Here is a 16,620-nt window from a genome sequence, read left to right as displayed (position 1 = left end):
GACAAAATAAATAAATAAAAAATTATGATTATACCCACATACCCTCATATATTATATGACACAGAAACAACACAGTCTAGTTCAGATGAATAAGTGTACATGGCAAGAAAAAAGAATCTTGCAAGTTTACCAGATGGACGGCATAGGGAACAAAGCTGTTATAGAATCTGGTAGTGTTATAGAATCTGCTAGAAATACTTCAAAACCTCCTCCCAGAGGGGAACAACAGAAACAGATCGTAAAGTAGGTATGTGGGGTCTCTAACAATGCTTTGAACTCTAAGCACATAGCGCTTATCAGCAGTATCCTGAATACTGCTTATATGAATATAGGAAGTGAGTTTCTTACAATCTTCTCAATTGTCTTTACCGCTCTCTGTATGGACCTTCTATCTGACGCACTGCCACCACCAAGCCAAACAATGATGCACTTCAGTTCCAAATGCTCTCAATCATGCCTCTGTAAAAAATGGTCAGGACAGAAGGAGAAAGATGTGCTCTTCTCATCCGATGCAGGAAATGCAGATGCTGGTTTGTATGCTTCACTATGGATGATGTGTGGAGAGACCAACTCAGATTGCCATATTAAAATCTTAGAGAGAATGACAGATTCTAGCTGCCAAAAATAAAATAAAAACTACTACAGTTTCTAATTGCTGTAATGAGAACATTGGCAAAACAAATGCAGCAAAGGGCTCCTCTCCACAAGAGAGCTTTGCAAATGCAAAAACTTTCCCTGCCTGGCGCTCTTCATTTACAAGGTAAAACGTTCAGTCATTCAGCCAAAAAATGGACAAAAAAGGAGTAATCATGAACCATGTGCATGCTTCATCTCAGGGGAAAAAAAGTCTTATTTTTAAACTTCAAGTATCAAATGGACGGAAGAACAGAAGAAAGCAAGCCAAACCAACCAATACAGATACCTCTCTGCAATAAATGCCACTAGGGACAGCGACAAAACTTCCTAAGACTGTGAATAGACCATTCAGACACACTAGAGTTAAATAATCAGCCCAATCATCATAGCATCTTTGTATTTCAAGCAAATCTTGGACAGCACCAACAGGACTAAATATCTAAAGTGAGTATCTTAGATGCTTCTGAAAGAGTGACTTTATAGATGATAATAATCAAAGCAAGCTGTATTAAAAAAAATATTTAATTAAGCATCTCTAGTTTTCTCAATATGTCTATCACAGTATATATTTCTTCTTTTCAGCTTGATTATTATAGCATTACTACTTAGCGTCTGTGCAAAATTTGTAGTGGATGTATCATAATTGCTTGCTCTTTACAATGGAGATTACATGCATTCCATTAAGTAATACCTCACAAATTAAAACAATATGGAATATATTTTTAGCTGGCTCAAAAATTAAAACTATCTATCCAGTGCAATAATTTTATTTATTTCTTCTCCCACACGTGGGAGCCAATGGCATAACAATGAATCTGAAAACAATAACTAGAGCAGGGGACTGCAGCCTTAAACACTCAAAGAGCCATTGGGATCTGTTTCCCACAGAAAACAAACACCGGGAGCCACAAAACCTGGGTGGGCATGACCAACTCAACATCACTCACTCCCACCCAGTCACAGGACACCCGCCCCCCCAGCCATGCTTACCCAGGTTTTGTGGCTCCTTGTGTTTTCTTTTATGTGGAAAACAGGTATCTCTCCCTCTGTGTGTGTCTCTCTGTGTCTGTCTTTCTCCCTCCCTCCCCAACTCTCTCTCTCTGTGTCTCTCTGTCTGTCTGTATCCCTCTCTCTCTCTTTCTATCTCGTGTATGGGGGTGTTGTTAAGTGATTAAGCTCCCCGTTAGAAGAGCGAGTATGCAGAGAAGCGTAATGAGAGTGATATGGAATAACACGCACAAACCAGCATACTGAGACACTGAATAGTATAAAAATATAGTAGTTTACTATGTAGAAATATAGAAGTATTCAGAGTCCGGTTAACAGTCCAAGTCATACACAGTTCAGTCAGTCAGTTATCTATATTCTCAGTTTAACACACAAAATAGCTAACAGTTGCAAACCACAATACCTCACCATACACCTGATCAGCTTCTAACAAAACACAGAGAGAGAGATCTAACAACCATTCTGGCTCCCTCTTATAGCTGCATGAGGTAACAAACCAATTACACCTCTTGAGCATTTAAAGTAACAGATACACTTGTTACAAATACCTTATATACATTGCCAAGCCAAGCCTAGGGTTACATCCCTAACAGGTGTGTCTGTGTGTTCCCTCTTGAACCATTTCCAAAAACAGGCAAGGATTGGGGCTGTTTTTTATTATGTTGTTCTTTCTTCTTCTTTGGGTGCTTTTTAGCATATTATTTAAATCAGGAGTCATTTCAGGTTCCCAGATAAAGGAAGCTCTTTCATCCGCCTGCTGTGGCTCCCTGTCAGCTGAACCCACCACTGGCTGGCCCCACCCTTTGCCCCCCCCTCCCAGTCACTCCTCACCTGGCCTGAGAAGGTAAGGGTGATGGCAGGCGATGGAGACTTGCTCCATATTCCAGAGTGGGAGCAAAGCACCCCTGGGCTTACCATATCTCACAGGTTGTCAGATCCCTAAAAGTGAAGCTGCCACTCAATTGTCAATTTACTGGCAGTGCCTGTGACAACTGATATTTTACAACTGGTTTCCTGGCCCCGAAAGGCCGGAGATCCCACCACCTTCTGAGGAATATTTATGATGGCCGTGTGGGATGTCTAACGGAAGATAACCATGGGAATGTATGTTTATTTGGCTCTCAGGCCAGTTGATAAAGGAAACATTTTCACACTTGTGTATTGGCTAGGATCTGCATTCTGACAAAGAGGAGGGGTCACTATTACTTTAATTCTACTTGCATTGCCAAAAGGGATTCAGATGTTGCTCTAATGGCTTCCATTCTTCTTAATTAAAGGTTCCATTTGAAATAATCCGTGTCAAGAGTCTTCACTTTCTTAAATTAGGAGAGGAGCCCTAACACAGGTACTTCTTCCAGCTCTTGTTGATGTTGTACACACCTTGGTCACTTGGGGAGATGTGTGACTTGCCTTGAGATACTGGCCCAGCCTGGTTGCGGTTAACCTGCTGCTGTTGCCACCTCCATAACCTGCCCACTGCTCTCACAATGCCTTGCGCAGCACAGTTAAATTTAGTGCACTTCACAACGGGGAGTCCAATCCTGGAGTCCATTATGACACGGAGCATTGGCCACAGCTGGGCCAGTGTCTCGGGGCGGAGAACAAGTCATGCATCTCCCCGAGTGACTAAGGTGCGTGCAGCACCAAAATGTCCTAGTGACTTTGAGGGGAGGGTGAGGGGCGGAGCCAGTTGTGGCTTCAGAGCTGCAGGTTGCAGATACCCGAACTAGAGATTACAAACACTAGGGAAGAAAGTTAAGGAATTAGGAGCACAAGTGGTGTTTTCATCTATACTTCCAACAAAAGGCCAACATTCAATGAGGGAGCAAATGATTTTTAAAAAGAGCCACTGGCTTAAAAACTGGTATTGTCAACAGAACTTCAGCTTCCTAGACCATGTCTGGATTACCAAGATTAGGGCTGTCAAACTCCTGGCCCATGGGCTGGATGTGTCACAAGCTGGCCACGCCCATGCCTGGTTTAGAGAAGGGGGGAAAAGTCCCAATATGTCATGTGATGCCGCCGTCATGACGTGAGTTTGACATGCCTGACCTAGATGAGGGGTTACTGGCAAGGGATGGACTGTACCTCACAAGAACTGGAAACAATATAATCAGAACACAACTGGCTCATCTTATCAAAAGGGCTTTAAACTAAAATTGAGGAGGGACAATCTTCACAACCTACAGCGTCTAATTCAAAGTAAAAACCATTAGATAACCAATCACATAGGTAGGAAGGAAGCAAAGAGAAAAAAGAAATAAAAAAAGAAAAATATAATGAAATAGTGATGGAAAGGATGTAAAATCCCAGTTACAAAGTAGGAGCTCTAAGAAACATACTCAAGACTAATAAAGGACTCAAATGCCTATACATTAATGTTCAAAGCTTAGGGAACAAACAGGGTGAATTTGAAGCACTCGTACATGAAGATAGATATGATACAGTTGCCATTACTGAAACTTGGTGGGATGAAACTCATGACTGGAATATATGATGGAAATGTACAAACCATTCCAAAGAAACAGACCTAACAAAAGAGGACGTGGAGTTGCATTATATATAAAAGATAACTACATCTCTACAGAAATACAGAATACCAAGGAGAAAATAATAAAAAAGTAATTAAAAAATCTGTGAATATCTAGAAACAAAGTTATAACTAAAAGCTAGCATGGATTTGTTAAAAGCAGATCATGCCAAACCAATCTCATGTCATTCTTTGACAAAGTAGATAAATTAGTAGGCCAGCGAAATGCTGTGGAAATACCATATTTTTCGGAGTATGACACGCACCGAAGTATAAGACACGCCCAGGTTTTGAAGAGGCAATTTTTTTTAAAAAAAGTAGGTAGGTAGATAGAGGGATAGAGAGGGAGAGAAAGAGAGAGAAATACTGTAGGTAGATAGTGAGAGAGAGAGAGTAGGTAGGTAGGTAGGTAGATAAAGGGATAGAGAGAGAGAGAAATAGAGAGAGAGAAATACAGTAGGTAGGTAGGGAGAGAGAGTGTGTAGATAGGTAGGTAGTTAGAGGGAGAGAGAGAGAGAGAGAGAGAGAGAAATACAGTAGATAGGTAGGGAGAGAGAGAGAGTAGGTAGGTAGAGGGATAGAGAGAGAGAAATAGAGAGAAATACAGTAGATAGGTAGGGGGAGAGAGAGGGAATGAGAGTAGGTAGGTGGGTATATAGGTAGATAGAGGGAGAGAGAGAGAGAGAGAGAAATACGGTAGGGAGAGAGTGAGTGAGTAGGTAGGTAGATAGATGTTTCCAGGTGTATTTATCTATGTGCTGGAGAAGGAAATCGCTGACAACCTGTAGCACCTAAAACTTTGTTTCTGCTGGCACAGCACTTGACCAATGTAATTCTCATCAATCCCTCTAACTAAACAGCTTTCTGAAAGGAAAAAAAATTTTTTTTAGCATTCTGCATACCTCCCCAAAACGGCCCGTTTTTCACAAAAACGGGCCAGTTTTTTTTTTTAAAAAAGGGGAATGAATAGCCTGGGGGGGGGCTTGCAGAGTGCTCCTTTGGGGGTGGGGAAGCCAAAATCGAGCAAAAAATTGGCCCGTTTTTCGTGAAAACAGGCTGCTTTTATATCAAAAAAAATTGCATGCATAGCCTTATGGAGGCTTATAGAGTGCTGCTGGGGGCTGGGGGGGGGCAAAAACGGGCCGTTTTTTGCACATTTCTGCCCTCCCCAGCCTCCATAAGGCTATGCACTGCCATTTTGGTGAAGGGGTGGGGCTTCGGGAGGCAAAAAATGCTGTATTTGGTGTATAAGACGCAGCCAGATTTTCAGCCTCTTTTTAGAGGAAAAAAGGTGTGTCTTATACTCCGAAAAATACAGTAGTATATTTAGACTTCAGCAAGGTATTTGACAAAGTAGATCACAACCAACACTTTGGTAAACTAGAAAAATGTGGGATAGACAGCATCACCACCAGATGGATTTGTAACTGGCTGACAAACTAAAATAAGTCTTCCTTGTTTTGTACTATATCTACATGGAGAGAAGTAAGCAGTGGGATACCACAAGGTCCCATCTTAGGCCAAGTACTTTTCAATATCTTCATAAATGATTTAGATGAGGGAACAAAAGGGGAACTTATCAAGTTTGCAGATGACACTAAGCTGGCAGGAATAGCCAACATTCCAGAAGACAAGCTCAAGATCCAAAAAGATCTTGACAAACTTGAATAATAGGGCAAACTGGAGAAAAGCAAGATTTTACCACTGGGCAGGAAAAAACAAAGGTACAAGTACAGATTTATTATTTATTTATTTATTACTTGAACTTATTAGTCGCCCCCTCTCCCCACAGGGACTCGGGGCGACGTACAAAAGTATTATATAGCGTACAGAGGAGGTAAGAATAAATAAATAAGTTACAATACCTAAAAAAGTTAAGACCCCAGTGAAATTAACCCTTAAAAACTAAAATTACCAATTAAAAATGCCCTGGGCTGGAGAGGTTGTAGTATTATGCCAGGTCAGCTAGTCGAAACAGGTAGGTTTTCAGCTTCATACGGAAGGAGCGAAGGTCGGTTGTTGTCCTGATGTCTGGGGGGAGGTCATTCCAAAGGGTGGGGCCCACTACAGAGAAGGCCCTACTCCTGGGCGTCGCCCTCTGGCACTCTCTGGAGGACGGCACCCGGAGTAGTCCCTCTCTGTGTGAGCGGACGGGTCGCAGGGATGTATGGGGCAGGACGCGATCCCGCAGGTAACTAGGCCCTGTGCCATGGAGCGCTTTGAAGGTGGTAACCAGTACCTTGAAGCGCACCCGGTAGGCCACAGGAAGCCAGTGCAGCTCGCGCAGGATGGGTGTTATATGGGAGAACCTCGATCTCCCCATAATTACCCGCGCGGCTGCATTCTGGACCAACTGCAGTCTCCGGGTGCACCTCAAGGGGAGCCCCATGTAGAGAGCGTTACAGTAGTCCAGGCGAGACGTCACCAGCGCGTGAGTGACTGTGCGCAAGGCCTCCCGGTCCAAAAGGGGCCGCAATTGGCGCACCAGGCGAACCTGGTGGAACGCCCCCCTCGCCACGGCTGCCACGTGATCTTCCATAGACAGCCGGGCATCAAGGAGGATGCCCAAATTGCGCGCCCCTTCCACCGGGGCTAATTGATCGTCCCCGATGGCCAGCGATGGCATATGCTGGTTGAACCGGGAAGCCGGAAGCCACAGCCACTCTGTCTTGGAGGGGTTGAGCCTGAGCCTGTTGTCATCCATCCAGACCCGTACGGCTTCCAGACACCGGGACATCACTTCAACAGCCTCGTTGGGGTGGTTTGGGGTGGAAATGTACAGCTGAGTGTCATCAGCGTACAGATGGTATCCCACCCCAAAACCACGGATGATCTCGCCCAGCGGCTTCATATATATGTTGAACAGGAGAGGCGAGAGGATCGACCCCTGTGGGACCCCACAGATAAGGGGCCTCGCGGTCGACCTCTCCTCTCCTGCCAACACACATTGCGTCCGGCCAGAGAGGTAGGAGTGGAACCATCGTAATACGGTGCCCCCAACCCCTCCAGACGGCGCAATAGGATACCATGGTCGATGGTATCGAAGGCCGCCGAGAGGTCTAATAGGACAAGGATGGAGGAACAACCCCCATCCTTTGCCCTCCAGAGATCATCCACCAACGCGACCAAGGCTGTCTCCGTGCTGTGACCGGGTCGGAAGCCGGACTGGCGCGGGTCTAGATAATCAGCTTCCTCCAGGTGGCGCGGAAACTGCTGAGCCACCACACTCTCAACAACCTTCGCTAAGAAAGGAAGGTTGGAGACAGGACGGTAATTTGCTAGCTCCGTTGGGTCCAGAGAAGGCTTCTTGAGCAGGGGCCTCACCACCGCCTCTTTCAAGGCGGTTGGTAAAAGGCCCTCACCCAGCGAAGCGTTCACCAGCCCCAGTAGCCAGCCTCGTGAGCCCTCCCAGGAGGCCAGTACCAACCAGGAGGGACACGGGTCCAATAAACATGTGGTGGCTCGCAGTCGCCCGCGCAACCTGTCCAAATCTTCGGTGACAACAGGGTCAAACTCCTCCCAGCATGGTCTCTCAAGACTAGCCTCGGACGTCCCCACTGGAGCACTGAGGTGGGTCCATCCCCTTCGGATCCGATCGATTTTATCCTGCAGGAACTCTCCAAATTCCTCTGCCTGGCCCAGCAATGGGGGGTCCCGCTGCCCCTGTGACAAAAGGGAGCGGGTCACCCGAAACAGGGCGGCAGGGTGGTTCTCTGCGGACGCTATAAGGGTGGCACAATACTGACGTTTGGCCACTCTTATTGCCACAAGGTAAGTCCTTACATAGGCTCTTACCTGTGCTCGGTCGGATTCGGAGCGGGAGGACCTCCACTTGCTCTCTAGGCGTCTCCTATGGCGTTTCATCGCCCTTAGCTCCCCGTTAAACCAGGGGGCCCGGGTCGATCGTGGCCGTCGGAGAGGCCGCAAAGGCGCCACCCGGTCCAAGGCACCGGCGGCCGCATTATTCCACGCGGCTACCAGGTCCTCTGCCCGGGGGCGGGGCAGGTCTGCAGGAGGTGGCCCAAGCTCCGCCTGGAACCTATCTGGTTCCATCAGACGCCTGGGGCGGAACCACCTGGGATAGTCTGGTTCCGCCTCCCCGCGGTGGGGAGCAGCGCCAGGGAAGTCCAGCTGGAGAAGTGAGTGATCTGACCATGACAGGGGCGTGATGACTAAATTCCCTCTTCCCAGATCACTCGTCCACTGGTCGGAGACAAACACAAGATCCAGTATGTGGCCTCCCTCGTGCGTGGGGTCCTGAACTACTTGAGTCAGATCCATGGCTGTCATGGAAGCCATGAATTCCCGGGCTGCCCCGGATGCCTCTCCCGTCGATGGCAGGTTGAAATCCCCCATCACTAACAGCTTGGGGGTTTCAACCGCCATCTCCGCGATCCGCTCGAGGAGCCCGGGCAGGGCCGTTGATGTATGGCGGGGAGCCAGGTATACTATCAACAGGCCCAGCTGACTCCCTGGGCCCCATTTCACGCCCAGAGACTCACAACCAGATATCTGCGACACAGTGAATTCTCTCGGTGCCAAATCTTCCCGGATGATTATCGCTACCCCACCACCCCTACCTTGGGCCCGTGGCTGGTGGAATACACAGTAACCTGGAGGGCACATTTCCCTGAGGGGCAACCCCCCCTCCGGGCCCAGCCAGATTGGGTGAAACCTGGCTCAAAAACAGTAACTCTGAGAGGGATCTTGGAGTCCTAGTGAATGATCACTGATATATGAGTCAGTAATGTGTGGCAGCAGCCAAAAAAGCTAACACAATCCTGGGTTGCATAAACAGAGATGTAGAATCAACATCACATGACATATTAGTTTATAAAACCCTAATAAGACCACACCTGGAATACTGCATCCAGTTTTGGTTCACCATATTACAAAAAAGATGTTGGGACTTTGGAAAAAGTGCAAAGAAGAGCAACTAAGATGATTAAATGCCTGGAGACTAAAACATATGAAGAACAGTTACAGGATTTGCATTTGGCTAGTCTAGAGAAAAGAAGGACTAGAGAGACATGATAGCAGTATTCCAGTATTTGAGAGGCTGCCACAAATTTATTTTCCAAAGCACCAGAGAGCAGGACAAGAAACAGTGAATGAAAACTAATCAAGGAGAGAAGCAACCTGGAATTAAGGAGAAACTTCCTAACACTGAGGACAAGTAACTAGTAGAACAGCTTGTCATCACTGGACAGTCACTTGTCTGAAATGGTATTTGATCTCCTGCTTGAGGAGGCTGGACTAGAAGACCGCCAAGGTCCCTTCCAGCTCTATTCTGATTCTGAAATGAGTACACACTATATACATGTGCCAGATGTGGCATGCAGAGCCTGCTCTGTGGGCATGCACGCTGTCGCCAGCTACTCTTCTGGTTTCTGGCATGTACCTCCCAGGAGCACCAGAAAATGGCCTCAAAACATACCCAAAACCAGTCTGAAAATGGCCTAAAAAATGACACGTTGGCTAGCTGATCCGGTTCGGGCACTCGGTGCTGAAAAGGTTCGCCATCACTGCACTATACACTGCCTTCTGAGATAACATTTTACAAAATAAATATTTAAATATCTTACCCTAAATATACATTCATGCTCTGAACATTTTCTGGAAATAGTTTTCCATTCTCCTGTTTTATGATGGTGTTTCTTATATTGTTTAACTGTAAAATAAAACAAAATAAACCTATGATTTTGTTATGAAAATATTATTTATATACTGTCCTAACATATACAGCATATTAAAATGTTAATAAAATCAATACAACTTCCTCAGTCACAAAATTTGATCAACATCATTTTACATTTTTAGAAAAGCATTCATTATTTAAGGAACTACAGAAACTACGTAAGTTTGTTTCTTTGTAATTATTTATCTAGCACATATTTTTTTAAAAACACTTGTCTGTTTGCCATAAAGTTGGTGCTGCTAACCTGTAATCTGAGTAATCTTTTTCAACCGTGGTAACAAACCAATGTTAAGATATAGAAAGAGTTATTGAGAACTATCTAATTATCTGAATTTAACTCCATATTTAATCAAGTGAGTAGGATACAAACCTACTGTATTTGAACTTGCTTGCAGAATTGCTGCTATTGATAAATACATCAATTCATCTGCAGCACATATAAAATTTATATCCGAATAAATTGTTGAAAATAAATGGAGTCATGTGAGATTGTTTGCAATGAGCCCTTTTAAACCTGTAACTTATATTCTTCTTATCAAAGGTAGATGATAAGTTAGACACAAAATAGCATAGTGGTGTTGCAGATCGTATTTGGAAAGAACAAAGATTTCACCTAAATGCGTTGAGGATTTTGGCTGCAAGCTCTGAGAGATCAAAGATGCTTCTGTTTCTTGAGTCCACAACTGAATAAATTTCATTGCAAGAAAAAGCTAAGTTGCAGGGATATGCAGTCTTACTAGTAAACTTCATCTAAGTACGTATGCAGAAGATTCTATGGTACTTTATCAATTATAATCCCTTTTTAATAATAGATTTATCATTTAAAAAAAATTAAACAGATTTAGTACGGTGCAAAATTATATATATACCATGTGATACATTTCAATGTCTGTGGTAACTGGTAGCAAGTTGGGGAATAAGAAATGAAAATACCATGATTTTGATCAGGATTCAGTCGTATAGCAATTAAAACTGTTTTTTTTATTGTACCAAACCTAGTAAAATTGCTAGTTTTAAACAATCATAATTTTACAAATATTGAAATACCTCTCCCATCAAATCATCACCAGTAATAACAGCTATCTTCAAGTCAACATTAGCATTTCTGGCAACTTGGTGAAGAGCAGCAGCACACCCAAGTGGGTTCATTCCACCAGCATTACTGATAACACGAACACCTAAACAAAATTAAAGCTTCATAACAGTGGGCACATAGCTAAGACATATACCCAAACCCTAATTTAAGGGAGTAATGAGAACGGATACTTGTTAAAACCAAATGCCGATTCCCTTTTAACAATGAATAATGTCCCTTCTGACAAGATCTGATTCATCAGATAACGTCTTTGTATTCAGTATATTTTTATCTCTAGCAATATCTATAAAATTAAACCTACATCTATTAAATCAAAGGTTTACTATCATTTGATTTCTCATTAAGTTGCTCAGACTGTTATGAGACCAAATTACTATAAATTATTTTAACCGCTTATTCTATTTAGACTTTAAAAAGTCACATATCTCTCACGATGGCTCTCAGATTTTTTGTTTATAAACTGAAAGAAAAGTTTAGAAATAATTGTAAGGACTGAGAGCTTTCGTCATGCTGCCAGGAAGTGAGATTCACATAGGCCTGATCATAGGTTTTGGTTCTGCCCATCTTTAACAACTTAGCAGAAATTCTGGATCAGCTTGAACCTGCAGACTAAGTGATCGCAAAGGCCAAGGATTGTGACTTGACATTTGAAAAAGAAACAAAAGGCATTACTATTTCAATAGCTGTAACTTAATAGACAATGAACCAAGATTCCAAATAATTACATGTAATATTTCAGAACTGTAAACTGGAAGAAAATAATTGTGACTTCTTAATTAATATAAACATTAGCTATTATAAACATCAATATGAAATTATGACTTTTGCTTAAAATACAAAAATATGCCCAACATACCTTTCCTGCGTATGTCCTTTATATAAGGAGCCATTGCAACTGACACAAAATCAGGAGCGTATCCTAAATCCTAAAAAAAAGCCACCTAAATAAACTGAAGCATTTTACCAGATAACATATTATTTTCTGTTGTTCATTACAGTGCCATAAAACCCTCCTCAGTTGAAACAACTATAAAGTTTCCATTTTTTTCCAAAATAAAATCCAATTTTTTAAAAAGAAAAGCTGTACTGTATTTCACACAAGATTGTTCTTCAATTGACAGCTGAAATTAAACCTTTAATTAAACAATATCAATGTCCTGCAGATTTTATATAAAAAAGATTTTACAAATAAAACATATGCCAGCAGAACAAAATCACTTTCCTTACAAGCAGTCCATCTCAAACATCCTTGGTCGAGGGATGTTATAGGACATGTATAAGAAAGCAGAATGGAATAAGAGAATTGTTTATTTTGCAAATTTACATCCATTCCTGCACCTGCACAATATAGCAAAATCCATTTTTCAAAGGCAGAAAATCCAATAGAATTAAATTGTATTCATTTTTACAGACATATGCATGTCTAAAGCCTTTTAAAAATCAATATTCTTTCAAAATCTCTCATTCTAAAGTATCAATGCAATCTTCCCAAATTATTTAGGGGAGTACTTTCTAAAGCCACTTCCTTTTTCGTGACCTACTGCTTCTTACAATGCTACCCATCATTGCTATGAAAATGTAAAAAGCCTGGATTTATTACTACTATTGTAAGACATGGATGACTCTAAGTGCTGCAAGTCATTGGTAGGGAAACACTGAAATTAAACTAGGACAATATACCAAATCATCAGCAAAGATTTGTTCTATTTCTATATATTTCCTTTTTGCAATGAAAACAACAATTGAGCTCCAAAAAATTCATTCTCAAACTCTAAACTTTTTGTGGCTGGCACTTCTGAATAAAAACCAAAGGCTTTTGCAAGCCAATTGTTTTTGAAATTATTTGAAATTAAGATTTGGTTTCTGACATGTTTTCTGTAATAAAAATACTTCAAAATAATTCTCTTGAAATTATTTAAGTGGCTCTGATTATGTTAGAGTTCAGTCTTACTCTTCTTTCTCAAGCAAATTTTCCAGTTGGCATAGATTTTTGCATTTTGTCTCTACAAGAAATATTTCTGAATTGTTCAGCTGTAGAAAAAAATTAAGCAAATGCTCTCCTTAAAGAAATGGAAAAACTAAAAAAGCTATTAATACAAATTATAATGCTATTAGCTGCAGAGAAAGTGCATTTTAGGTTGAAGTAATTAAGTTACAGGAACACTGTTCAGATAAGTGATCTATTTCTTTCAAATTTTACTGTTCTAGCATTTCAAAAATTCTAGATCAGTTAAAAGTTATGTTATACAAATCTGACAGCTTTAACAGTTCATAGATATAGAATGGATTCTTTTCTAGGTTTTATTTTCCCAAAATTGCAAAAATATACTTACTGGAGATTTGGCTTTGGCCCTAGCTAGTAAAGACATTGTAATTTCAGAAAGATAATCAAAAATCAGGAAATCCAGCTTTCCTCCGTAGAGCAGCTGAGGAACTAATAAAAGAAAATCAAGAGAAAAAGATTACAAATGGCAAGATATGGCCTTTCATTAAGCAAACAATTATTAACAGTGTTGAAAATTGACTTTAATATGGACAAAGATCTAGACATTACCCTTATAAAACATGATGAAAAAACTTACTATATTCCTTAATAAATTTAACTCACAATAAATTCCAAAAGTTGCTCATCCCTGTGTTATATAATTTTAAAAACGTAATTCAAAAAACAAGATAAATGTGCATATACTCCTTCCAATATAAGAGGATTAATTTTTAAAACTCAATGCCAAATCTCATTGAACTTAGGTAGTGATAAAATATTTCTCAAATATCCATGAAGCTTTTCATTAAGATACAGATTACTAGTTTTGTCTCAAATTTACTTGGCCTTGCAAATGTTATTAGTAAACCAGGTGGAGTTTCACCTTAGCTATGAAATGTGTTTTTAGCTACAATCCACTTCTTTGGGTAAAAGCCCCATTGCTTAAAGTCATGTTTTCAAACTTGGCAACTTTAAAATGTTTGGACTTTAACTCCCAGAATCCCCTTTCTGATAGTTGAAGTCCACACATTTAAAAAGTTGGCAAGTTTCTTGCTTATGAAAATATAGAAATTACTCTTATGAACTTTGCCTTCATTCTTATAAAATTATATTGTGCATGTTATGCTTGCTTACTGTACATCCCCTTCCAATATAACTGCAGTCTCCTGTTTCCTAAATTCACCAGAATGTTGTGTAATGGGGATAAAGGAGCTCTCTGTCTTGCTTCTTCTAGTTTATTCAAGGTGTCCCTTCTTTGACATCATCCCTCCTGGGTTCAAATATTTTTTGAACATCATCTTGTTAAATGTGAACATTCACTCTTTCAGAGGTTTCAGAATTTTACAGTATAAGGCAAATGATTATCTTTCAACAACTCTGCCAAACTGCTCCAAAAAAATAAATAAATAAAAGTGGTTAGCTACTCCAGTTTATTTTCAGATCACGCATGTGGGGAAAAAGTTAGATTGAAAATTCCGGGCAATGGGAAGATGTGTGTTTTGACTTCTCCACTTCAAGACTCCCAATTCTCCAAGACTCAGGTGCGAGTCATTTTAAGAGCGGCATAATGAAGTAAACGGAAGTTTTGGGAGAGAGATCTGTTGGAAGGCCCGTGGTGGAAATGCGCAATGTACAAAATACAGACGGGCTTCCATTGGGATATATATTTGTAGCACCGTGAAGTTGGGGCAAATTGATAATGGCACAAACTGGGGACGGCTATAAGTCAGAATACAAATCGTCGAGAGGACGTAAGCGAAAGGTCTTACGACGCATGCGTGTTAGCGTGTATTCGAAAGTCAGTTCGTTGAGGGCCGTTGGCGAGTTCTCTTCCCAACGTAGGAACGTGAAGGTGGAGCGGCGAGTGTTTTGTGTTCGAATCATATTTAGTTTGCGGACATCTCGCCATGTAAGCGGCCCTAGCAGCTGCCTGTCGACGGGCGTAAAAAAAAAGGGGCCTGTGCTTTGCGGCCGAGCCTCCCTCTAGCGCGGCTTCCTCGGAAATACCTGCGGCCGCAGTGTCCCCCCAGAAGCCTGAGGCGCAGCCGATCCGCACCAAGCGCGGCTCAGAAGTGCCTGGTTCGCTGCTACAACGTCGGCTGCAGGCACAGCTGTTTCCCGTCCACAGCCAGGAGACGGCGGTGGCCCGAAGCCCCAAGAACGCGCGACGGTACATGGTGTCTCTTCATTAGGCGCGGCCTGGGCGGGCTTTTCCGCGGGAAGTTTTGTGGAAAAGGCCCGCTGGCGGCCGCTGTCAGTCACAACACATATTTTCTCCTGGTCTTTTTGCCGCTGGATGATTACTGGTTTTTTCTGGGCAGAACTTCGGAAATGGCCCCTACTTTGTCTTGATAGACGTAGAGGTTGAAATCGGACACTGAAAAGTGTTGCCTAGAAATACTCGGACCGAGTTTGCGTGGAGCCGGGAGAAATCATATTTCCTGAATTTGGGAGAGAAAATGTTAACTTGGAGGAGTCCTGGGTGCTTTCTGAGCTTGGTTGTTTTCTTGTAGACGTTTCATTACCAGACTAGGTTAATACCAGCACACCAAAGTCTTCTCGTTTCATTCCTGAGCTACAAATATTCTTTATTGATAACATTAAACTTGGAAAATAGCTGTTTCTGACCCTCCCCCCACACCCCATTAAAGGGGCTTGTATTTTGTGGGAAGCCCCCCCCCCCCTAGAAGAATGAAATATTTTGAATATTTTAAAAAGCAGAATATTATTTTTCCCTAAATGAGAAATGAAGACACGTGTTTTTTTAGAGGCAGGAAGCAGACTCACTCTTTCTTAATACCCCCCCCCCCCCAGATCTTCAGCTGGTGGGATTAAGAAGAATAGGATATGATCTTAGAGACAAATAACATGGGTTTTGTTATTTGTTAACTAACATAGTTTGTATTTTAATCTGATTTATATTCTTTCTTTTAAAGTGATGTTCAAGATTTATTAGTTTTTAACATTCCTAAACCGATAAACAAGCTGGAGACTAGCTCCTGATAAGAAAAGTTTGTTAGTACAAATTGGAGTCTGGCTTATCTCTTGTGAACCTTTGCCCTTACAATTTATTCCCCTTCAGACCTCATTTTAATACACATGTATGCTATTATCCTGTCTAATCAACTTTCCTCTTTCAGATTTGTTATGTTAATTATAAAAGGGAATGTAAGCTAAAGATCGGGATTCCCTTTGAATGAGGAATCCCTTATGTTTTAATATTCTGATAAATTGTAATACAATGATCTTCCCGTCTTGTTTTGTCTCATTGGAAAATATGCACAGCGAGGCACAAGCCTGAAAAAGCCACATTTGGCCATCAGATTCTTCAGGACATAATATCAATAGCCCTTAGACTTATATACCCCTTCACAGTGCTTTACAGCCCTCTCTTAAGTGGTTTAACAGAGTCAGCATATTGCCCCCAACAATCTGGGTCTTGGAAGGATGGAAGGCTGAGTTAACCTTGATCTTGGTGAGATTCAAACTGCCCCACTACCATTTAGCAAAAGATACAGCTCACTATGTTGCACAATCTCCTAAGGGTATTTCAGACATTGCAACACTCCCAGAGCAGTCCATACTCCCACAAACACCTAGGACAGGGGTGTCAAACTCGATTTCATTGAGGGCTGCATCAGGGTTGTGTTTGACCTCAGAGGGCCGGG

At 42.0% G+C, this 16,620-nt stretch overlaps 1 protein-coding gene across 2 annotated transcripts in view; it reads right to left on the bottom strand.

Moving 5' to 3' along the window:
• Window positions 1-15,280, bottom strand: part of LOC309395095 (uncharacterized protein) — a 95,008-nt gene extending 79,728 nt beyond the window's left edge. For both annotated transcript variants that reach the window (XR_014175853.1, XM_081958895.1), the window contains exons 1-5: window positions 14,960-15,280; window positions 13,302-13,402; window positions 11,825-11,894; window positions 10,920-11,050; window positions 9,760-9,845 (exon numbers count right to left, since the gene is read on the bottom strand). Coding sequence is in view for 1 of the 2 variants with exons in the window: in XM_081958895.1 (XP_081815021.1) it covers window positions 9,760-9,845; window positions 10,920-11,050; window positions 11,825-11,894; window positions 13,302-13,402; window positions 14,960-15,128 (557 nt within the window). In the remaining variant the exon portion in view is untranslated. The remainder of the gene's footprint in view (window positions 1-9,759; window positions 9,846-10,919; window positions 11,051-11,824; window positions 11,895-13,301; window positions 13,403-14,959) is intronic.
• Between the last annotated feature and the right edge of the window lie 1,340 nt (window positions 15,281-16,620).

Source organism: Natrix helvetica (assembly GCF_964273705.1).
Source record: "Natrix helvetica genome assembly, chromosome: 7".
Classification (NCBI taxonomy): Eukaryota; Metazoa; Chordata; class Lepidosauria; order Squamata; family Natricidae; genus Natrix; species Natrix helvetica.
Note: the sequence above shows the minus strand (reverse complement) of the source record. Positions and strands in the feature narration are given on the sequence as shown.